General features: G+C 45.8%; 1 protein-coding gene across 6 annotated transcripts in view; it reads left to right on the forward strand.

The window, feature by feature from the left end:
* The window catches only part of KIAA1549L (KIAA1549 like), a 673,640-nt gene that overhangs the window by 457,487 nt on the left and 190,309 nt on the right, over positions 1-25,844 (forward strand). For 4 of the 6 annotated variants that reach the window (XM_077288115.1, XM_077288117.1, XM_077288114.1 and 1 more), the window contains 2 exons: positions 5,133-5,165; positions 13,855-14,030. In XM_077288115.1, coding sequence (XP_077144230.1) covers positions 5,133-5,165; positions 13,855-14,030 — 209 coding nt within the window. The remainder of the gene's footprint in view (positions 1-5,132; positions 5,166-13,854; positions 14,031-25,844) is intronic. The other 2 variants (XM_077288116.1, XM_077288113.1) reach the window with 1 other exon arrangement.

Here is a 25,844-nt window from a genome sequence, read left to right on the forward strand (position 1 = left end):
GAGAATAGACTGACAGCAGGACGGGGAATGGCTGATAACAGAGAGAATAGACTGACAGCAGGACAGGGGAATGGCTGATAACAGAGAGAAATAGACTGACAGCAGGACAGGGGAATGGCTGATAACAGAGAGGAGCTGATATTATCTGACTGACAAAACCTGTTTTCTAGTGGGCTCGTAGGCGTTGGCATAGTAACTGGATCTGACTGCGCATATCAATGAGCTAATCAGCCAGGTGGCAGTTTGCAGTTATTTTTAGAAATTGCCTCAGAAACCAGGCCATTATACCCTATGAGGAAATTTCCCTATTGAAACGCATTGAGACAATGCTTTCCAATGAGGGGAAAACAATTTTCAAATGCAAATTGCGCCAAAACTACAAATCCGATCGACACGAAAAATACTTAGCACACCTCTCGTGGACGCTGGCTTCGAAATGACGCCTCACTGGAGTCTGTGAGTGCAGCATTATGGGCCGCATTAATTGCGGAAAAAAGCCTAATAATAATAATAATAACTAGATGGGTATTTCCTGGAGGAACTACAGATAGTGCTTTGGAATGGTGCCCGGGCTGCCCCTGCAAGACTTTCACACTTGGGTGCCCCTCAGGCGCTGGTTTGGTAGTTGTAGCCCCTCAGGGTTGAGGCCACTCTGGGTCCGATTTGGTGGGCCGGGTCACTCTGGGTCCGATTTGGTGGGCCGGGTCACTCTGGGTCCGATTTGGTGGGCCGGGTCACTCTGGGTCCGATTTGGTGGGGCGGGTCACTCTGGGTCCGATTTGGTGGGCCGGGTCACTCTGGGTCTGATTTGGTGGGCCGGGTACCTCTGGGTCCGATTTGGTGGGCCGGGTCACTCTGGGTCCGATTTGGTGGCCTGGGTCACTCTGGGTCCGATTTGGTGGCCCGGATCACTCTGGGTCCGATTTGGTGGGCCGGGTCACTCTGGGTCCGATTTGGTGGGCCGGGTCACTCTGGGTCCGATTTGGTGGGCCGGGTCACTCTGGGTCCGATATGGTGGGCCGATGGAGTGACCCGGACCACCAAATCGGACACAGAGTGACCCGGCCCACCAAATCGGACCCAGAGTGACCCGGGCCACCAAATCGGACCCAGAGTGACCCGGGCCACCAAATCGGACCCAGAGTGACCCGGGCCACCAAATCGGACCCAGAGTGACCCGGGCCACCAAATCGGACCCAGAGTGACCCGGGCCACCAAATTGGACCCAGAGTGACCCGGGCCACCAAATTGGACCCAGAGTGACCCGGGCCACCAAATTGGACCCAGAGTGACCCGGGCCACCAAATCGGACCCAGAGTGACCCGGGCCACCAAATCGGACCCAGAGTGACCCGGGCCACCAAATCGGACCCAGAGTGACCCGGGCCACCAAATCGGACCCAGAGTGGCTCCACCCACCAAATCGGACCCAGAGTGGCCCCGCCCACCAAATCCTCAACCCTGAGGGGCTACAACTACCAAATCAGCATCTGAGGGGCATCCAAGTGTGAAAGTCTTGCAGGGGCAGCCCGGGCACCAATCCAAAGCACTATCTGTAGTTCCTTCAGGAAATACCCATCTAGTTCCAAATGTAATTCCCTGCCATGTGCAACCCTGCTAGAGAGTTCGCATGTGACTACAAGGAAATAGCGCCACTATTATCCATAGGCTGTGTTTGCCACTGCAGTTAAATTACATATTATTATATTTTTCTCATGGGGCTAAGAACCGACAGGCAGGTAGTTGCTAACTACCTGCTCTACCTGGCACCGACTCAGAGCAGTCATGGACCCCTCCTGCCGTCAATTCTGCGGCTTCATTCGATCTCACGTCAACAGAGCAACTCTTCGTCTTCCGATTTGTCAACAGCGCCTAAAGCCAACCTCATGGTGATTGACAACCAGCTCCCCGCAGTAAGCCGGTGGAGAGCCAGATGTTAATCGGTATGGCATCCACAGTCATACTCCGTCAACAGAGCAGAGCGGAAGTGAAGCATCAGCTCTGTCGAGGTAACATTACCGGGAGCTGCAGAATAGCCAGTAGGACCAGTCCATGACCGGTCTGAGTCAGCAGAGATCAGCAGCGGGCAGAATAGGCAGGTAGTTAGCAACTTCCTGCCTGAAAGTTCTTAGGCCCATAAGAAAAAAAATAAAATAGTTGTGGATAACTCCTCTAAAGTGAGCACATATTTGTCATGTGTAGTGTCCCTGCCTGGTGCCCTACTTTTGTCTCCCTTTGCCTCCTCCCCTAAGACTAGTGTCCCAGTTCTCCTGCATCCAAGATGGCTTCCACAGTGGTACATATGAATTCCTCCACAGCACAGGAATGGAGTGGATGCATGTTCTAGACTTACCACTGGGCTCCCTATGCCACAACAGCAGTCATTTTGGATGCAGAAGCACAGGAATGTTCATGTCAGCAGGAGTCCGATGAGGAGCACGAGGTAAGGTGACCATATGGAGCGCCCGCTAGGACCATGGGGTAGTCGGTACCGGGTTGGTTCTGTTCTTAAAGGGGTGGTCACGGCGGCAGCGACCCAGTCCGTGGCCCTGGGCATCCAAGTAAAAGGGAAGGTCTTTAAAGGGATTATTTAGAATAAAGAATGTTTGTGACGCCATCTGTGGTATTCGGTCAGGGACAACTGACGCTGCTTAAAGGGGTTAACTGGGAATGATGGTACTGCAGCAGGGATGGTATGGCTTCCCACAGGTGAAGATGAATCCCCAGGGCTCCCGGTGTAACAGGCAGAGATGGTGTGGTGCCAGAAAGAATCAGAGGACACAAGGTTGCAGTCTCTTTACCTTTTACTGGTGGTTTTCGGCCACAGTCCATGGTACCGGTAACAGGTGATGGTGAGGTCCGGTCACCCTGGAAGCGATTATGGATCCCCTTTTCAGGTGAGGTTGGAAGCCTTCCTTCTTGCGCTGTAAGGCGAGTTCCTTGCTGCCTATGGCTCCACACAAGGTCCTCTCTCTCTCTGTCCTAAGACAGTACCCGCATGGCAGGCAATGCAAGCCTTTTTACAGGAGTTTCTAATTATGACTCTGGGCTCTATATGTTGCTGTGCCTTTGGGTGTGGGTGCGGGCAGACGACCTGAAATCTTCTGCCCTCCAGTTTCTGCTGTGGGGCATACTGTCCCACACAGCCTCGGACTCCTGGTGTCCAGTTCCTGCGCTTCAGCGTGGAGGGAGCGGGGAGATCCAGCTCTTTACTTTTCCTAAGCTTCTACTCCTCTCGCACGTTCTACAGACACAACTCTGTCTGACTCCTTCACTCTGGTCAGGAGCTGCAGCACCACGTGCCTGCACGGCTCCAGCTCTCCTGCTCTCTCTGCTCTCCTTCACTGTCTGCTACCGACTACCCTAACTCCTCCTCCAAGCTAGAACATATATCTAGGGCAGCTCCCCAGAAACCGGGTTCAGAGCTCCCCCTTCTGGCCTGGAATCAGAACATGTTGCATGTATTGTGCTACCTGTTTAAGGGATCCTCCTCGCTTCCAGGCATGGCATCACCCTCCCCAAAAGGAAGGCAACACCACTGTAACAACTGGCATCCTGGGATGTTACACATGCATGACAAATCTTTAGCCACTTTTCAGTGCCAGGGAATAGAGTCACTTTACGATAATGGAGCTGAGCTGTAATACCAGGCTTGCCCATGTCCAAAAGATGGCACTGCTCCTGGAAATAGTGCACTTTTCTGATCTCGTACAACCCTGTTAATATAGTTAGTGTACAATGTCAAAAAGTGACCCTACAAAAACAAGGTTTTAAAAGTTTATATGTAAGTTGTCCGGGTAATATTTATCCCTGATAAGTATAAATAATAAATGTCATAATGGCAAAAGTCCTAACCGTAAACCTCCACTGATCACCAGGACCAGGCAGTCTGGTCCTGCTTTCTGATTATAGGATGGGGAGGAATTGTACAGGGCGATAATTGGGCATTCACCAATCTCCCATTCATTCATAGGATATCAGATGAAGCTCCTTGGATTGTTATATAGTGAAATGTTCTCCAATTTTGGAATACATTTCATTTTGAGAGGAATTCATAATGAGTTATTTTTTAAATCCATTTTGCTTTAGGCTGCGTGTGAATATTTGCACCACATTTATCAGGGTGCCACAATGTTCCATACATTTGATGCATCATTGAATATAACACTTCTGTCTAGAGCTGTTTCTGCGCTTTTTTTTTACCACCACCATACTGGAGTGAGAATTGCGGCTTCTTAAAAAGTCGCAATTCATAAATCTAGCTTTCACATTATTTGCATAACAAACCACACCCACATTTCCATACTTTTTTTCAAAAGTGTAGAAAACAACATAAAATTGCAAAATTCCATGTAAATTTCCACATGTTTAGGCAAAAATGTCATGCACAAAACTTGCACATTTTTAATCCAAAAAACTGCTTCAGAAACTTTGTGTTTGTTATATAGTGACTTGCGAAAGTATTCACCTCCTTGGAATTTTTCATGTTGTGCTACCTCAAAACCTGAAATTTCACAGTTTTTTGATGGTTTGTATCAGTTCATGTAAAGAACGTGCCTACAACTGTGAACTACAACTTCGCAGGAAAGAAGATGCAGCAAAAACATAGGTTTTAGTACTTTTTTCATGATTTTTTTCCAATCAATTAAAAAAAATGCTGAAAAAATGTTGAAAGAAGGGAACTCTATGTTCAAAAAACCAAGCAAAGCACAAAATACTGATGACAAAAAAACCCAATGTGTGTGCAGGAGATTTCTGAAATCTCAGACAAAGCTGGTACTGTGAAAAGCAGCTGAAAATTAGCATTAGAAAAAACGCAGCAAAAATGCCCTGTGCGAACTTAGCCTTAGCCAGTACTGGTCACATGCAGAGGTGTACATAGAGGGGTGTCCGAAGACTCTTCTGTCATAAAAGAGGACACCTCTTGCACATGGTAAGTAGCGGCCCTTTTAAATTTTTTTCAGAAGCCCAGTTGATTCGTGTTATGGGTACATCTACTCTTTTAGGGGGTTTGGATAACCAGAATGGGAATTGGTGCCTGAGCTCCTTTTATGTTTGTACTTCTATATATAACAGTTGATTCCTTTTTAGCACAATTTAGCTTTAAGGCTTTTTATTTTATTTTAAATTTAGGTTTTCCAAAACAAAAAAGAAACAAAAAAATTGGTAAGATTTTCCATGTACTGATCACTTACACTAACATTTTGAAATATTTACTAATGCTTTGGGAAGACATGCAATTTCTCTTAAAGGGGCTGTCTCAGCTTCATAAATGGATAACTTTTCCCCCTGTGCTCCTCAGGGGGCTACAAAGGCAAAGCTGCCTCTGCTACCAGCATGGGAAAGCACACAGTTCACACCGGCGGCCCAACCATGCTGCTGGTCCAAACTACCTCTCTTCAGTAGTGCACCCTCCAGTAAGCAGGAGTTAGGGAGGCAGAGTGGTGCTCTCCTGGAGACAGAAGATTAGATAACCCCTTTAATACATGGTTAAGGCCATCTCCAGAAACATCTCTGCGTGATTCATAGTTCATCTCTCCTGCAAGACTCTGGCTGCCTGCAGTGTCTAGGGGGTCTTGAGAGCTTACCCCATAATATCATTGCATTCCCTGCACACAGCTCCCTCTAGTGGTGACTACAACATTTAGATTTTTTTAATATATTTACCGTATGTAGGCAATCCGGAACTTTGTCTTAGAGGAAAAAAAAGTCATTTTTAACTTCTTTAAATTTAAAATAAGCAACAAGGTGGACAATTACTGGACTACTGAGGCCATATAGAAAATTTCCTTATGTGATGCCAAATGCAGATTATGTAACCCAATTTGGGCAGTGCAAGTCATACAATTGTTTTCTTGCAGTCAATAAAATTATTGTCCAACCATTGTCCGACTACTACAGAAATGTTAGATGTCAAGTTAATCTCTGCCAATCCTCTGTGTATCACACCAGAGCTTCCTTGTGCCATACACTCATGCAGCTTAACAGATTGCTCTTTAAAATGGCCAGTTCCAAGTTAACGCCCAGCTTTAGGTCCTTTATGGTCTGTTATGGCTGATGTTGCCATTAGGCCATGTTTCCACAGTCAGTATTTGCTGCGGATTGGATGCTGCGTACAGCCACAGCATCCAATCCGCAGCGGCCATACAGTACAGACCAAAAGTTTGGACACACCTTCTCATTTAAAGATTTTTCTGTATTTTCATGACTATGAAAATTGTACATTCACACTGAAGGCATCAAAATTATGAATTAGCACATGTGGAATTATATACTTAAAAAAGTGTGAAACAGCTGAAAATATGTCTTATATTCTAGGTTCTTAAAAGTAGCCACCTTTTTCTTTGATGACTGCTTTGCACACTCTTGGCATTCTCTTGATGAGCTTCAAGAGGTAGTCACCGGAAATGGTCTTCCAACAATCTTGAAGGAGTTCCCAGAGATGCTTAGCACTTGTTGGCCCTTTTGCCTTCACTCTGCGGTCCAGCTCACCCCAAACCATCTCGATTGGGTTCAGGTCTGGTGACTGTGGAGGACAGGTCATCTGGCGTAGCACCCCATAACTCTCCTTCTTGGTCAAATAGCCTTTACACATCCTGCAGGTGTGTTTGGGGTCATTGTCCTGTTGAAAAATAAATGATGGTCCAACTAAACGCAAACCGGATGGAATAGCATGCCGCTGCAATATGCTGTGGTAGCCATGCTGGTTCAGTATGCCTTCAATTTTGAATAAATCCCCAACAGTGTCACCAGTAAAGCACCCCCACACCATCACACCTCCTCCTCCATGCTTCACGGTGGAAACCAGGCATGTAGAGTCCATCCGTTCACCTTTTCTGCGTCGCACAAAGACACGGTGGTTGGAACCAAAGAGCTCAAATTTGGACTCATCAGACCAAAGCACAGATTTCCACTGGTCTAATGTCCCTTCCTTGTGTTCTTTAGCCCAAACAAGTCTCTTCTGCTTGTTGCCTGTCCTTAGCAGTGGTTTCTTAGCAGCTATTTTACCATGAAGGCCTGCTGCGCAAAGTCTCCTCTTAACAGTTGTAGAGATGTGTCTGCTGCTAGAACTCTGTGTGGCATTGACCTGGTCTCTAATCTGAGCTGCTGTTAACTTGCGATTTCTGAGGCTGGTGACTCAGATAAACTTATCCTCAGAAGCAGAGGTGACTATTGGTCTTCCTTTCCTGGGGCAGTCCTCATGGAGCCAGTTTCTTTGTAGCACTTGATGGTTTTTGCCACTGCACTTGGGGACACTTTCAAAGTTTTCCCAATTTTTCGGACTGACTGACCTTCATTTCTTAAAGTAATGATGACCACTTGTTTTTCTTTACTTAGCTGCTTTTTTTCTTGCCATAATACAAATTCTAACAGTCTATTCAGTAGGACTATCAGCTGTGTATCCACCAGACTTCTGCACAACACAACTGATGGTCCTAACCCCATTTATAAGGCAAGAAATCCCACTTACTAAACCTAACAGGGCACACCTGTGAAGTGAAAACCATTTCCGGTGACTACCTCTTGAAGCTCATCAAGAGAATGCCAAGAGTGTGCAAAAGCAGTCATCAAAGCAAAAGGTGGCTACTTTGAAGTACCTAGAATATAAGACATAATTTCAGTTGTTTCACACTTTTTTGTTAAGTATATAATTCCACATGTGTTAATTCATAGTTTTGATGCCTTCAGTGTGAATGTACAATTTTCATAGTCATGAAAATACAGAAAAATCTTTAAATGAGAAGGTGTGTCCAAACTTTTGGTCTGTACTGTATGTTACAGCATAGTGGAGGGGATTTTATGAAATCCCATCTTCACTATGCATTCAAAGACGCAGGTGGCAGACATGCGTATACAGACATGTGATACGTCTTTATAGACTGCAGCATGTCTATTTATCTTGCGGAGACGCTCAGTCTCCGCAAGATAAATATCACAGTCCAATGTATAGGATGCGGTGATTCTGCATGTGCTCAATGAACAGATGCGGAATCAGTGCGCGTACAAAAGCCGGCAGCTCTTTGAGCGGAGCTGCGTCCAAAGCGCTACAAACACTAAACATGGAAACATAGCCTTAGGGCTCATTTCCACTGGCGAGAGACAAATCGGTCCGTAATCTGGACCGAAAAAACGGATGTAACGTATGCGATTGTCATGCGAGTGTCATGCGAGTGCAATGCGAGTGCAATGCGATTTTTAATCGCATCATCCGTATGACATCCGTATTACTGTCCGATTTGTACGCACCGGTGTCCTTTGAAAAACCGGCAAATCAGTGCTGTGTACAGTAAAATCACACTGACAGGTTAGAATAGAGTAGATATATACACATAGAATAGGTATATATACATATATATATGTCAGTGAGACACCTATATATGTATATTTATATTTAATACAGCGCAAGATAGCATTAAAGCCGCTAATTCAATTGCCGGCTTTTCATTTCTCCTTCCCATACCCGACAGGATATGAGACATGGTTTACATACAGTAAACCATCTCATATCCCCCTTTTTTTGCATATTCCACACTACTAATGTTAGTAGTGTGTCTGTGCAAAATTTCGGCGCTGTAGCTATTAAATTTAAGGGTTAAATCGCGGAAAAAATTGGCGTGGGCTCCCGCGCAATTTTCTCCACCAGAGTAGTAAAGCCAGTGACTGAGGGCAGATATTAATAGCCTAGAGAGGGTCCATGGTTATTGGCCCCCCTGGCTACAAACATCTGCCCCCAGCCACCCCAGAAAAGGCACATCTGGAAGATGCGCCTATTCTGGCACTTGGCCACTCTCTTCCCACTCCCGTGTAGCGGTGGGATATGGGGTAATGAGGGGTTAATGCCACCTTGCTATTGTAAGGTGACATTAAGCCAGATTAATAATGGAGAGGTGTCAATTATGACACCTATCCATTATTAATCCAATTGTATGAAAGGGTTAAAAAAACACACACACATGATTAAAAAGTATTTTAATGAAATAAACACACAGGTTGTTTTAATATTTTATTGCTCTCTCAATCCATGTGATGACCCTCGCTTGGAAAAATAATAAACCAACAATATACATACCCTCTGATGCGCCCCCTGCTGGTTGTCCTCATATGACCTGGAGCGTGGGAAAAAGTTCCCAGGCTGCAGTTCATGAGGACATCCACCAGGGGGCGCATCACCGCGACTGAAGGTAACTACAGGTCATTGACCTACATTTCCTTCATTCCCCGGGGCTTACAGGCACGGAGCACAGCTGCATTAGCAGGGCTCCTGCTTGTAAAATATTTTAACCCCTTCAGATGGATTACCTCGTGGGACGTGACAGGTCATCCGAAGGTATGTATATTGTTGGTTTATTATTTTTCCAAGCGAGGGTCATCACATGGATTGAGAGAGCAATAAAATATTAAAACAACCTGTGTGTTTCTTTCATTAAAATACTTTTTAATCATGTGTGTGTGTTTTTTTAACCCTTTCAGACAATTGGATTAATAATGGATAGGTGTCATCATTGACGCCTCTCCATTATTAATCTGGCTTAATGTCACCTTACAATAGCAAGGTGGCATTAACCCTTCATTACCCCATATCCCACCGCTACAGGGGAGTGGGAAGAGTGGCCAAGTGCCAGAATAGGCGCATCTTCCAGATGTGCCTTTTCTGGGGTGGCTGGGGGCAGATGTTTTTAGCCACGGGAGGGCCAATAACCATGGACCCTCTCCTGGCTATTAATATCTGCCCTCAGTCACTGGCTTTACTACTCTGGCGGAGAAAATTGCGCGGGAGCCCACGCCAATTTTTTCCGCGATTTAACCCTTAAATTTAATAGCTACAGCGCCGAAATTTTGCACAGACACACTACTAACATTAGTAGTGTGGAATATGCAAAAAAAAGGGGGGATAAGACATGGTTTACCGTATGTAAACCATGTCTCATATCATGTCGGGTTTAGGCAGGAGAAATGAAAAGCCGGTAATTGAATTAGCGGCTTTAATGCTATCTTGCGCTGCATTAAATATAAATATACATATATAGGTGTCTCACTGACATATATATATGTATATATACCTATTCTATGTGTAAATATCTATTCTATTCTAACCTGTCAGTGTGATTTTACTGTACACCGCACTGAATTACCTGCTTTTCAAAGGACACCGGTGCGTAAAAATCGGACAGAACTCGCATGGTGCGAGTGCTGTGCGATTTTTTTCTCGCACCCATTGACTTGCATTGGCGAGTCTCGTCCGAGACTCGCAGCAAATCGCAGCATGCTGCGATTTTTTTCTCAGTCCGATTTTGGCTGAGAAAAAAATCGCAAATGAAAAGACACCTATTGAATAACATTGGTCCGAGTGCAATCCGATTTTTTATCAGATTGCACTCGTCCGTTTTCCTCGCCAGTGGAAATGAGCCCTTAGACTCTGACCCAGACTGACTGTGAGCTCCTCCGATTCCTCCCTGCATGATGGACAGCTGCGATTTCAGAACTCTGCTGGATACTTCCAGTAGGATTGTGTGTGTCACTGTGGTACATATAACCCTAATAAACATGGAATAAAATAGAAAAAAAAGTAAAAGAAACACAGAGTTTTTCTTTGTGGAACTTTACAGCTATATTGGGAATTTGGAGCTTTGGGTCAGAGAATTGCCTCTGACTGCTACCAAGATCTTAAACGATTAACCAGCACAGACGTTCACCTGAAAGGTTTCTATGGAGTGAAATGTATGACCATCCGTCCTAGAGTTTATATTTGAAAAAGCAGGTTGTTACCACAAACTATCAGTCTCTAAAAAAAATCAGTTTTGCCTGGAATGTTAAGTGTTGTCTTCAAATCTGGAGGCTAAACTTCAGAACCCTCCTTCTGATCTGGGAAGGGGACATCGCCAGGTGTATCACCACAAATTAGTGACATGGTGACTAGCAATTCACACCTGTCACTGATGTTGGGTTGACATTTGGGGATGCTGTGTGCAATTTGCCACTGACTCCAAAATTACGGCAAAAAGCTTTAGTTCTTACACTATTTTGAAAAAACATAGCTGATTTTTTATGCTAAACCCATCCTTATCATGTTGAAGTGATATTGGTATGAGCTTTCTTTGGAAGACTCCAAAAGACTCCATCACAGTCAGATCGTGGTCAAAATACAGTGTCGTTTTTTGTTAACAGGCGCCCTGATTAGTTTAGACCAGGCGTTTCGGTTGGGGTAGGTTTCAACCATTACTCCAGCCAAAACTAATATTGAATTTTCAGTATTAGGGCTCCTACTCACTTGCAAGCAACTCGGATGAGTCTCGCATGTTTAAAACCTGGCTCTGCACCCGGCACCCAGATCGGAGCATGCGGCCGCATAGGAATGTTTAGGAGAGCCATAAGATCAAATACTTAATTAACCTCAAGACATAAGAGATTGAGAGAAGCAACCCATAACATGTACTGTTTAACCTTACATAAGCTTTCTCAGATCAAAGTGAGACACTAAAGATAGCTGCCATTTCCTGTTTCACCACACCATGTGCTGATATCCAAGATGATCAGTGAGACCCTAAAGATGGCTGCCATTTCCTGTTTCAGCACACCATGTGCTGATATCCAAGATGATGCCCACCCTGGTGACCTCATGGATCCGCCCACAGTGATGCCCACCTTGATGACCTCATGGACCAACCCACCCTGATGACCTCATGGATCCACCCACAGACTTGCTCATTGCCCAACCAGTAACCAATGGAATACATCCAATCACTCCTTACAGGGGTTATATAAACCTGTGTTCTGACTAAATAAAGCCCCTTGGAGCTGAGCCATAGATTGATCAAGAGTTTACATCTGACTGTGTGTTGTCATATGTTATTTCTTTAGTGATCAATATCCATTAGGCCAGGAGTAGGCAACTGGAGTGAACATTTTATTAATTGTTCAACCTAACAGGAATACATGCAGCTGCACTCTCTGCTCCTCTGTGCCACATGCAGCGTCGGGGTATTGCCGTGCGAGACTCATGCGAGTCTCGTGCAGGGTATTGCCGTGCGAGACTCATCTGAGTCTTGCGCAAGTGAGTAGGAGCCCTTAAATTGAACATTGACATGTATGGAAGATGGAGGGGGACTTGTGAATAGTTTGTATTTACAACATCAATATCATCTATGCCACAAGGGTTGGACTTCAGCAATTTTAACATTGGACTGAGAAAGGAGTATCTAGTGACTCCATCTTTCTTCCTTCTCCTAGCTTCAGTAGCTTCTACTGACAGGTGGATCCATCACCATAGTTTTTTGTTTTTTCTGAGGGTACTTTCATTCTGCCATTAAATTTTTCCATAAGCCACTAGTTCATTAAGAGCAAAAGATGAAAAAGGTCTGATAGTAAGTCAGACTGAGCAGTCAAGCAATCAGCAGGGTGTCTCATGGACACATAGTCTGTCTTCTGCCCTATACAGATGTTTTGTTCCACAGTTGCACCTCTCCTAAAATGGGTGCATTTTTCTGCTTTACTGAGAAGTTATTCACTTTTTTTCTACGCATTACGACAGTCTGAGCTGTAGTTTAATCCCACTCAAGTAAATGTCACCCAAGCTGTAATATGGGACATGGTCCATGCACAAGACTGACATTGCTTTTGTGAAAAATGTAAACATTTTAATGATCCTTAACGAGCCATTTAAGCTCTCACATTAACCCCACACCACCTTGCACCCTTGATACATGGTGCTGGCTGTAGGTCCATATCATAAACCACTATAAATATATGGCATCCTTCACATGGCATGAGATCAGAAGCCTGCACCATCGGCAGTGGGCTACAGTGACATTCTTCTGCAGCAGCCGGAGATCCGGACTAGCTGTAATGCTGCAGACAATAGCAACCTCGGCATCTAAGCAGTTAGGCCATACTTCAATGTTGCAGTTTGAGGCTAAGTTCACACTACCGTATTTTTGGTCCAAGTGCTATCTGTGAAAAAACGGCAGTTCATGGCAGCACTCATGCCAATGTTATTCAATGGAGCAAGAAAAAAAATATTAAAAAAAATATTTTATGGCTTAAAATTAAACATTGAAAACTTCACATATTTACGATGTCTTCAGCAATATCAACTCAAAAGGGTTATGTTTTTTTATTTTATACAGTGACCAATATAAAAAAAAACAATTCCCGGATAGTTGTGTTTTGTTCATTCTGTCCCCTCCCCACAAAATGGAGTAACAAAAGGTACCCCAAAATTGTTTAACTCTATCATTTTCAGAGCACCTTGCTTATACGAGGCGGTGGTGGAGAAATCACCAGCTTTGGTCCTCCTTATCTTGTAGGTCGTTTTATGCATCGCTTTTCTTAGTGCACAATTGGAACAATAAATAGGCCTGACTTAAATATCACCTCCACAAGAAGGGTACAGAAGGTCCTCAATAGAATAACAGTCAGTAAATTAGTGTGACCTTTGATAAAAACCTGCAGACTGGAGATGGAGTTGGCCTTGCCTAATTCTGCAGCACTGCTGTGCTCTATTGTGTCCTGATCTTTCTTCTCTGCCTATTAAAATTACTCACACTGACAGCTACAGTAACTTTCGAAATATAATATCTTCATTACACCATATAAATCTTTCTTAATGTTTTTTTTTCTTTCTACTTCAGATGTTTAAAAATGTATTTGTAGTATCAAATCAGAAGACAATAGTCCTTGGGGCGCCTTGTGATCGCACACATGCGGACGTACCCCTGGTTGTCGAATACTGTTACTGGCTGAGAATCTTTGCACGCATTCTGGTCATAGATTATAATTTTCTGCTACATTTTGCCAGCGCTGTATTTTGGTAAGATGGGTAAACGAATAATAACTAATTTGTAATCATTGTTCCTAGTACCAATAAGTGATGAAGAGGAGGGAAATGTTCACTTTGACAAAAGCAAAATGATGTCTGACCCCTTTGACTCATCTTCTGGCTCAGTGCAACTTATTGCAATTAAACCGGTGTCTATACCACCCGCTCTGACCATGTCAGAAAGAAATCAGGAGATGTCAATCATTAATGGAGAGGTGAGGCATATTTATTGGATGATTACACAAACACTAAAGGTGTTCGCTTCGCCCCTTTCCTGCTTGTTAATGTTTGTGCTTTGCATGTTGACGAAGACTAAGTGTATTGGACAGCCTTATAGCAGTTACATGGGCTGTCTCATGATTAGCATGCACTGTCCCTGAGCTAAAGGGATATGTCCTGGTAATAGGTGCTGTTTGGGCGAGACGCATTCCAGTATCGCATATATTGTTGAAGTGCTCCCATTAAGGAATTTTGAATAAATTGATTGGGCTCATCTGACGCTAATAATCCAAACTGGCTGGATTTTTTGTTGGAAATCACAAGATACACAAACTGTACAAAAGACGATGGCCCTCTTTAGTTGCGATGAAGAAAATGTTATTGATCTGTCAGCATGTCAAGTACAAGTGTCCCACACTGTACAAGATGGCCAATGTTTTAGCCCTCCCAATTGAATGTCCTCCACACTGCTCCTGACAGACCATGATCATGGTCTGGAAGGACCAAAACATTGGCCCTCTTTTAAAGTGTGAAACCCTTGTATGTACCCTTGTAAAGTGTAGTGCCCTTGTATGTACCCTTGTAAAGTGTGGTGCCCGTGTATACACTTATATGTACCGTTGTAAAGTGTAGTATCCTTGTATGCCCTTATATGTACCATTGTAAAGTGTGGTGCCCGTGTATGCCCTTATATATACCGTTGTAAAGTGTGGTGCCATTGTATACCCTTATATGTACCCTTGTAAAGTGTGGTGCCCGTGTATGCCTTTATATGCACCGTTGTAAAGTGTGGTGCCCGTGTATGCCCTTATATGTACCGTTGTAAGGTTTGGTGCCATTGTATGCCCTTATATGTACCGTTGTAAAGTGTGGTGCCATTGTATGCCCTTATATGTACCGTTGTAAAGTGTGGTTCCCTTGTATGCCCTTATATGTACCCTTATAAAGTATGGTGCCATTGTATGTACCCTTGTATGTACCCTTCTAAAGTGTGGTGCCCGTGTATGCCCTTATATGTACCGTTGTAAAGTGTGGTGCCATTGTATGCCCTTATATGTACCGTTGTAAAGTGTGGCTCCCTTGTATGCCCTTATATGTACCCTTATAAAGTGTGGTGCCATTGTATGTACCCTTGTATGTACCTTTGTAAAGTGTGGTGCCCTTGTATGCCCTTATATGTACCGATGTAAAGTGTGATACCCTTGTATGCCCTTATATGTACCCTTGTAGAGTGTGGTGTCATTGTATGTACCCCTTGTATGTACCCTTGTAAAGTGTTGTGCCCTTATATGTACCCTTGTAGAGTGTGGTGCCATTGTATGTACCCTTGTAAAGTGTAGTACCCTTGTATGCCTTATATGTACTGTTGTGAAGTGTGGTGCCCTTGTATGCCCTTATATGTACAGTTGTAAAGTTGCAAATACTAGGATTTCATCAGCTCACCCAACCAGACATATTAGAGTCCAATTCTCAATAGACATGTGCAGAGCACGGATCACCACCAAGTTCCTGCTGGCCGACTCCCAGGTGAAAATGCAAATCACTCACTTGTCCAGCTCATGCAAATATTGAATGGAGGAGATGAAAATAGAATAAAATCTTGTCCTTTATTAGTGCATCATAAAATCACTGCCCTTACTCATAGCGGGCTTGTAAAGTGTGGTGCCATTGTATGTACCTTTGTATGTACCCTTGTAAAGTGTGGTGCCATTGTATGTACCCTTATATGTACTCTTGTAAAGTGTGATGCCATTGTATGAACCCTTGTAAAGTGTGGTGCCATTGTATGTACCCTTGTATGTACTCTTGTAAAGTGGGGTGCCCTTGTACAGTATGCCCTTATATGTACAGTTGTAAACTGTGGCACTCTTGTACCCTTGTAAAGTGGGGTGCCCTTTATATGCTGGTATGAATATAATTTTCTTCACTGCACCTAAGGAGGGTCTTGATCTTTCATTCATTACTGTCTGGATATCATTCCTATTACTGAGCACCAACATTCACTCGAAGTGCCGGAAACAACCTTTCTACCAGTTACACATGACTTTGGTATTATAGACGATGTATGTGGAGTGCTGCTGCTACCTGCTTGTTACCCTATTTTTCGGACCATAAGACGCACTTTTTTCCAAACTTGGGAGGAAAGTGTGGGTGCGTCTTATGGTTGAAATATAGCATGTGGTGAGAGGGCAGCGGCAAAGTGGGATTGCACTCTCAGGAGGCAGAAAAGTGTCTCTGCTGCAGGAATCCGATACTGGGGAAACCACTTGGTCCTGATACTTAAAGTGAAGTGAATATTCATTAGCCGCTTCCACCCCAAACTGTCAACGCCAGGGAGCAGCAAACCAATATTCCTTCACTTAAACAGTGGACACACATGGTTTCCCCAGCGCCAGATTCCTTCAGCGGCTGGGGAGATCTGTGTGTCGGGTGGAGGAGGGGGCAGGAGCAGGGTGCCAGAGGAGGGAGGGATGCCACATTCCTGTCAGCCGATGCTGAATGCTCTGTGGAGGACCTATGCTGAGGTCGGGAAGAGGGTGGGCTGGAGCATCACATGACCACACAAAGCCCTGCCTCTTCGTGATGTCATCACAGGTCCTGCAGACAGCTCAGTACAAACAGTGCAGCTTCCTCTTACATGAGCTGTGGTGAGATCATAAGACGGAGGGCACTGTGCGGTCATGACTGGCTGCAGGACCTGCACTGAGCACCGCCTGTACAAAAAATAATTTATTAAAAGGGTTAGTGATTACAGCACATAAAAAAGCACTCTGCCACTCCCGTGGTGAACTATAACTTCCAGCATGTCATAGGATCTGCAGGACATGCTGGGAGTTATAGTTCTCCCATGGGATCTTAAAGCAGCACACCAGTGTTATTTTTCAGTGCTGGAGTGGTGCTTTAAATATAAGCCCTGTGCCCCCATTCTTATACTCACCCTCCAGCGTCTTCACATAGTACTTTACAGACACCACACTGGTCCCGCAGCACCATCTTCTACCTTAGCTTCCAACATAATAACATACTATTATATATAATAACACCACATATAATAGTATGTTATTAAACATTTTACCACATTTTTTGCTTCAAATATATTTTTCCCTATTTTCCACCTCTAAAACCTGGGTGCGTCTTATAGTCCGGTGCGTCTTATAGTCCAAAACATACGGTATATACATGCTTTTTGGTTGTTTCTGTAGAGCTAATTTGCAAGTGTCTAATAGTTGCATATCAGCAAGTTGCATACAAATTGTAAACAGTTTGTGCTTGTGCAACTTGTCTTCAGCTTGACATTGTATAACCACAGTGGCCAAGCCTGAAACTAACTCAGGCGTCATGCACTTGGCAAAGCTGCGTGCAAGTGGCTGTATGGAGAGTACCTTTGTATACCACTGTATGGGGTTAGTATGGCATCATATTTTGAAGATATACAGTAGCTCTGTAAATTATGTGCACTGATTGTTTTTTCAGGCAGGTTTGAAGCAGATCTGCTCCAAACCCACCTGAAAAAGCACTAGCAAAATGCTCAAAAAAGTTAACAAATTCATGACTGCAGAATGCCTTACATTTGCCCTCCAAACTAAACTCCCGCAATAACCTCCACCTCCCTTAACTCCCTTTACCTTACCTCCACTTATCCCCTTCATTACAATAGCAACAAACACATGAAATGGTCACAGCAGCCTTCATTAAATAACAAACATTTCAATAACATTAATTACCATATTAACTACCTTGAACATCAGGAAAGGCTCGTTGGAAGCAAACCGCATTGAAATGACTTGTCACCATCAGCTACTCCTCTTTGCCCCCAACCGCAATGCGCCAATTCAGGGGTCCTCCTGCTGAATGGTGCCCCATCCATTTCCCTCTGAGACCTTAAGGACTCATGAGTATCCCTTACGATCTGCCAAAAGGAGGGAGGTGACCCTCCCAAAACATAGTCTCCCCCATACCTTTACCATACCACCACTTAGCTTTCCAAAGACCCAATCCTGCCAGCTGCCATGACATGATGCTGCCCCTCCTTGCACTGGTTCATACTTAATTATGCACCTTACTTGAACAGAACTGTTGAAACTAATATATCTAAAGGGAGGGAGGGAGGATGGGACGCTGATCTGCCAACGGACTGACCTAGGATCGCCTATGAAACACAACATACCAGAAGTACCGTGACCAATCAGGTATGACCATGTCCTTTAAACTACACCCCACTAATGTATGACCCTAACCACATGCGTAAATCAGCTTTCTGACCAACAGTCAAGCGGATAAAATGCATCAGGCGGGTAACTGAAGTGGTAGCCCACACCAATCTCCTGGAAACATTTATCCCATTGGCAATACCCTGCAGGCAAAGTTCAACTTGCTTAACAATGATTGTAACTGGCCCAAGCAGATTTTTTTAGAGCTAAGAAGCTCCTGGATACAACCTCGTTAATCATCCAGCTTGTCCATCGGAAGACGGCATTCCATCAACATGGAGTCCAGTTCAATCCACAAAAAATGTAAAACCATCGTTGGCCAACCGTTTTGCCTGGGGCCAGAGGAATACCGAAATCCCTAGCTACTTGCTTCACTGTCTGCAACAGTACAGCACAAATTGGAGACTAGAGTGGACCACTGCATAAACAGTTATCCAAATAGTGCATGACCGATTCCAAACCTGACTCCTGTTTCACAACCCATTCTAGGAACTAATACATTTCTCAAAATTACGCACATAAGATAGAACATCCCATAGACAAACAACATTCATAAACATAAATTTTACTTCACAACAGCAGCCTAACAAGAAAAAAATTCTCCGGGTTAACTGGCAATAAACGAAATGCAGCTTCGATATCAGTTTTGGCCAACAAGGCGCCTTTACCAAACCATCTGACCAATTCAATTGTCCTTTCAAAAGAAATGTATGACAACGAAAGCAACTCCTAGTTAATTCCGTTATTCACCGACGACCCCTCCAGGTATGACAAGTGATGACTTAAGCTCCTTTTTAGGCACCAAACCTAACAAAGAAATCCTCAAATGAAGTAACAGGCAATATGTGAATGGCCACGCTACCCTTCCTACTTCCACTTTCTTTGCCAACTTTTCACAAACAACATCCGGACAAACTAAAGTGGATTTCAATTTACGGGCCGGAGAGAAAATATGCTCAACAACAGAGGGTATTTTGAAACCATAACGAAACCCATCCTTTAAGAAAATGGCTGCTTCATTATCAAAAAACTTATTTAGATGTGGTTCCATCCGCTCTACTCTCACTGGCGTCATCCCTCTTACTCACAGTTTCTTCAAGCTTTCCTTTTCCATTTTTAAAACTTTTCGATTAACTATAGGATCCCCCACATCCTGAACCCTCGTGCTTAAACCGGCACGATGTTCCAAAATTTCACTACATTAAAACATCAACACAGCCCTTTCCGGGTATTTTCCGAATATCCCCCTGTGTTAGCGGCACGTCTGGCATCCCCGGGAAAGGACTGTGACTTGTTTCTCGGCGCTGTCATCAAGCGAATCCACACACTAATTTCTTTATGTTTCCATTGCAAAGAGGGCCTGACCGTTTTTCTAGGTCTTAATTGCTCATTGTATCGTAACGAACCCCCGCCTCCGTACTTGCAATAAGCTTCACCAATCCTATCAAGATAACAAAAAAGGCGCAAACAATTTTCCGCTGCCCTTTCCCCAATTACACTAGTCACAATTGTGAAAGCCTGCAACCAATTGGCGAAAGTCCGAGGGATCAAACAATACCTCCGCCGTTCCTCCTTATCCTTCTTTCTCTCATCTGACTTCACATGGTCTAAATTAAACTTTTCAAGAGAAAATAATGAAAAAATATTTATATACTCATCTTTCCACATTTTTTCCTTTTGTCTCTTGCTTCAAATGGGCCCCTAGTGGGCCATCAAAGCAAACATATACCTCCCCTCGTTCTCTGTCATCCATCCGTACTATATCCACAGTCGTTGAGCCCAACCATGCAGGAGTACTTCCTGCTGGTACCACTGCCACCTGGGCAGCACTTGGGCCCTCTACCGCAACTATTAATGGCTCTGTAGCACACCCAAACCCTCTTCTTTGCCATACGGATGCCGGGCTCCCTCATAATCTGCAACAGCTGTGGCACGGCACTCTCTCCCGCTTAACCTTTGTCCCCATTATCATCAGTCATAGCCTGACGCCTCACTGTCACATTCCCACTACAACCCTAAGATGTCGTTGTCGTGTTCCTAGCTGGTCTCTTCATCAGATGACGCTGCTCCTTCTTTTTCCAAGCTGTCATCTACATCACCAGCAGCTTGGATCCCTCCAGCTGCTGTTGCGCCGAGGTGAGGTGCTCTGTGGATGAGAATGGCTCTCCAGCAGGCATTCCTGTAGCTTCTGCACAGGCGCGTCAGGGTCGTGTCTGGACTCAGCCTCTCAGGAATGTTTCGGTCCTGACCTTCATCAGTCATCTGGATAGAGGAGATTTGTGTGGCAGCACGCTGTGTGGGATTCTGCAGTATCCAAGAAAAAACAAAAACAGGCAGAGATGCTTACCTGTCTAACTAGGCCTCAATACAAATGCACTAACGGTGCAACGGACCCAAGTAAAATGGCAACTGCACAGGTGCAATAATACCAAATGAGACAGCCAGCCTTCAATCAGGGATTAGCCTTGTGGCACACCAGTGCAAAAAAATATAATCTGTATGTGGCAATGTTCACACAAGGAATGCAGAGCATCTGGTTCTCAGCCTATTAATGACGCCCTATGGCATCCTCAATTCAATGAGTGTAGGTGCCCAGAAGAAAAAAACAATATACAGTAGTATAAAACACCTCCGGCACTCAAAAAAAGGGATAATTCTTGAGAATGTTGTCACGAAGTGACTGTCCTGGCGTGACACGACCCGATGATGGGATGGTCACAAAATGGCGAAACACACAATGGTACACCAGGGACACTTTAACAAAAGTGGGACCTGTCGGTAGGGAATGGGCAATTGGACACCTCCTGCACTCACCTGAGGATGTGCCCTGCTCTTACTAGCATCCCTATATGGGTTCTTTCAACCCGTCGCTGAGCAGGATACCTAGTCCCTCACTTGCCCTGCTCCTATCCCTAAGTAGGGAACTGGCAGGTGAAAGCACTGGTCCCACCGCTGCACTAATACAACACAAGGTAAGGTAAGACAAACACCACAGGGAAAAGGAAACACCGAACAACACTTAGCTTTTTCTGCTGCAATGCACCGCACAGCAGAGTAAGGCACCAGATATGAGAATTCAGCTGAAGAACAACAGCACTCAGCAAGCTCTTTCTCCAGCCAGGTTGGTCTCCAAAAGGACCTGTATAACCAACAGTCAGCTGATGCATCAGGTGACCTTTTGAAGGATGGTGGGAGTGGTCACCACCCACATCAGTAGACTAGGCACCAGCGGCCACCGAGGGGAAATCTGCATTAACCTCCGATGACCTGAAAGGGAAAAGGTTTTAATCTGGGGTAAACCAGATCTGCTACAGATCCAAACATGAATCATGACAACTATTCTGTGTAACAAATGAATCTTAATTTACAGCTGATATATAACAAGACATAATTTCCTACGTATCGGCACTCAAGCCTTTATCAAGTATGTCTGTCACAAGATGAATCGGCATGGATGGCGTACTTGCAGCCAGGAGCAGAGTAAAAAATGTCTCCTGTGTGAACAGAGGCCACAGTTTACAGAACCATTTGGGCCCAACTGCACCCGAAAATAATATATAAAGTGCACAAAAACATATCAATACATGTAAGGTATTGGTTGATATTCTGGCTATAATACGTAAGCTGGCAACCCGCGTCAATGGTTCTTACACTTGCCAGTCCTACTCTAACATAAAAATTACAAAAAGAGGAAAAAATCCTCCAATATTCAAGCAAAAACAGGCAGAGATGTTTACCTGTCTAACTAGGCCTGCACCCTGTTAGTGCATTTGTATTGAGTCCTAGTTAGACAGGTAAGCATCTCTGTGTGTTTTTTGTTTTATGAGTCTGCAGTATCCACTGCTAATACAGGAAGTGCTGGTCTTGACAGTGTGCTGCTACACAGATCTCCTCTATCCAGGTGACTGATGAAGGTCAGGTATTGACCGAAACATCTCATTTATTTCTGGAAATTCTTCACTCAATAAATAAGTTCTTCAACACACTTATACAAGTGCCAAGAATTTCCACATCTCAGCTGACGGATTTGGTTATCCTACTTGTGCACAAACAGAATTCCAGAAGTGCGGTGTTTTCCTAATTACCTCAGCCTCTCAGGAGCCTATGCCCGCTTAGAGCGTTTGGAGTGAGTTGACAGTCTATGTTGCCCACCGAGAGGCCAAAAACATCACTGCTCTAGAGGAGATCTGCATGGAGGAATGGGCCAACATACCACCAACAGTGTGTGCCAGAAAACATTTGACCTGTGTGCAGCGCCCCAGAGTCCTGGTCGTTGCAGTAACGTCGCTTTGCCGCTAAGGGGGGCGATGTTGCGTCTGATTGCACTAAAGGAGTTCACCTGATCAGGTAACACTCACACTACACTTCACACTCCGGCCACCAGGGGGAGTGGTTCTATCTAGTAGGCCACTCCTCACACTCTGGTAAAACTGGGGGTTGGACAGGAAGACAGGGAGAAGTAACTGGGAAGAGCTAGAGAGAGGACCTGTCAGGGATGGGATCCTGACAGATTCCTAAGAAAGGACAAGAAGCGAGGTTTATTGTGCTGAGTGAGAAAACGGGAATACAGCAAAGAGGCGATAGGGACAGAAGGAGTCGTGCTGTAAGATCGAGGCAACATCCTTCTGAAGCGCAAACAGTCGGTAGCCGGAACGCCGAGAAAGAGACTTTAAGCAATACTTCAAACCACGGCAGGACAGCCAATTATAGGTTGTCTGTCTCACCCAAATCACCTAAGCAGACAACGGAGGCAGCTGTGGGAGAGGGGCGACTCTAGGGTCCCGGAAGAACTCCAGGCCTACCCCGTCATACGGGTGCGTCCTAACCATATCATCTGGGGGACGGAGAGAACGAACATCAGAGACAGACAGAATCAGTTGTGAGGACTATCCTGGGGAGCTCAGCAAGGAAGGACTACAACACACAGGCGCTAGAAGGTAGACACTGATTCCCACCTGCAAAGGGGAACTCCGGATGTGCCGTTGGACCGGCCGGTCTCAGCCAGCCCTGTTAACAGTGCTCTGGATTGGGTACCTCCAAACCTTCAGTAAAAAGGTACAGAGACTGCAACCTGGTGTCCTCGTTATTTACTGCGACCTGCACCGCACCACCACAACATCATCACCATCCCCTCCACCTTCATTGTACGCCCCTCAGCAGGGTCACGGACTGGGTCTAGCCACCGTGACAACCCCAGAACAGAGACTCAGAGGCCCGGTACCGGGTACCCCTCGGCCCTGCGGCAGTGGGGGCGCTACAACTTGGCGTCACGAACAGGATCTACTTAAGCCTGAAGAATCAGGTCATGTGTGCCTTGGAACTGTGATTTATTATACTTGGACTGTGACTTATTGCAAAGACTGTGTATTGCCAATTGCCGCCAAGAGTTCCCGCCACAATTCGCCATCGCCGCGCACGGAGGGAGGAGCCTTAGCTTCGTGGGCGGAACCGGTCAAAAAGAAGCGCGGAACGAGAAAGCGCGGTAAAGTGCCAGCCCCGGAAGAGGAACTCCGACCTTCAGCAGGTTAGTGGGAGGAAAGGACAGCCATGTCCGAGTCGGGAGGAGCGGAGGCGGCGGTCGCAGCCGTGGACGCAGGGGCAGCTCCGGTCCCCGCAGCGGACGAAGCCGCGGCCCTAATACCACCACTGGTGGCCGCAGAACCCGCTGCCCCCCTCAGCCAGTCGGACGCTGCCACTACCACAAAGGCCATAATGCCCTTCTCTATGCCGTACCTGCCCGGAGCGGCCTGGCTCCCACGATACTCCGGGGAGTCGCATACATTCACTGACTTTAAAGAAGGGATCTGCAGCCTGCTCGAGTTCTATCCTCTGACAGAGCCTCAGAAGGTTCATATGATAATTGGCCAACTCTTTGGGCGGCTCTGAGAGAAGTGAAGTCCTGGCCCGCCGTGGATAAGGGAACGGCACAGCAGGTTTTTGCAAAGCTTAAAGCCACCTTCGATACCAGTACTGCTACAGAAATTAAATTGACTTTCTATGGATGCAAACAGAGGCCGCAGGATAGCTTACGGGACTATGCCCTAAATCTCCAGGAGGCGCTGCGGGCCATTAAGCAGAGTGACCCCGGCAGCATGCAAGATGAGGATAAACTCCTTAAAGAGCGGTTCATTGAGGGGCTCCTGTGCAGTCACCAAAGGGGCCAATTACACTTCCTGGCCATGCAGAATCCAGACTTGACTTTTGCGCAATTCAAGGATAAAGCTATCCAGGCGCTGCAGGAGCGACAACCCAGCCGCGCAATACCCCCCAGGCGTCCCGCTCTCACATACCACCAGGAGGTGGCATCAGATGCCCCAGTCACCGCCGAGGCCGATGCCCAGAGCCTAGAGGATGACTCCCCTGCAGGACTCCGCCTTCAGATGCAGGAGCTGACCAAGAGCGTTGCTGCCCTGGCCCGGACGGTGCAGTCCCTATAGGAGGCCCCCAAGGAGAAGATCCAGCTGGCCTCCAGACCAGAGGATGTCCCTTGGATAAGACGGAGGAGGACTCCGCCGACCAGAGGCCGGGACAATGATCGCTTCCATCAGGACGGACGACCCATCTGCCGCCGCTGTCATCAGGTGGGCCACCTTGCAAGGTACTGTCCTTTAAACGAGCAACCCCTGGGGCAAAGGGCCAACCCCCAGGAGTAGGACGGTCAGGCCCGCAACATTGGAGAGCCAAATACGTTGGAGGGCGACCAGTCCTTCCTGTAGTGGTTGACGGTATCCCCATGAACGCTTTGCTGGACACTGGTTCTTAGGTGACGACTATGCCTTATGTGCTTTATAAACGGTATTGGGAGGACACCGATATTACTCGTGGCCCCGATGACGATTTCACCATAATAGCCAGTAATGGTCAGCCATTGCCACAAGTGGGGTATAAAGAGGCCACCATCAAAGTGGGGTGGGTGGAATTGAAAGCCCAGGGGATTGTAATTGTTGATATTGACCGCCGAGAATGTAATCCCATGATGACTATCGGTACTAATGTTATAGAAAATTGTCTTGCAGAAGTTATTGTTCTGTTGCAACAGGTAGCAGAAACCGCTGGCCACAGTGAACAACGCGCCCTGCAAAAAGAAATCAGAGCTCTGATGCAAAGACAGCAGGTAGAGCTGACTGGTGGTGAGATTGGTTGTGTCACTGTGAGTGATTCAAACCCCATCGCGATACCCCCCAGGAGTGAGATGTTAATATGGTGTCGGGCAGCCATAGGCCTCAGGGGAGAGGACTACCAGGCCCTGGTAGAACCCGTCTATTCAGACAATAGACCTACGCTCCTAACAGCCAGGGGGGTGGTCGACGTCCGCCAGGGGAGGGTGCCAGTACGTGTCCTTAATTGCGGGGAGGAAGAGGTCCATCTCACCAAGTATGCCACGCTCGCCAAACTGTTCACCGTCAATAATAGTGTGATACAGACACCTGGACCCTTGGCCCCATCTAATCTGGCGGGGGGACAACGGTTCTGCAGGGCCCTCGAAAGACTGGTGTCGGGAATTGCATGTGGGCACTGACTCCACCCCATCCCATCAGAAACAGGGGGCCTACAGGGTGGTTCACGAGTACGAGCGGGTGTTTAGCAAACACCCCTTAG

This window comes from Ranitomeya variabilis, chromosome 2 (assembly GCF_051348905.1).
Source record: "Ranitomeya variabilis isolate aRanVar5 chromosome 2, aRanVar5.hap1, whole genome shotgun sequence".
NCBI lineage: Eukaryota > Metazoa > Chordata > Amphibia > Anura > Dendrobatidae > Ranitomeya > Ranitomeya variabilis.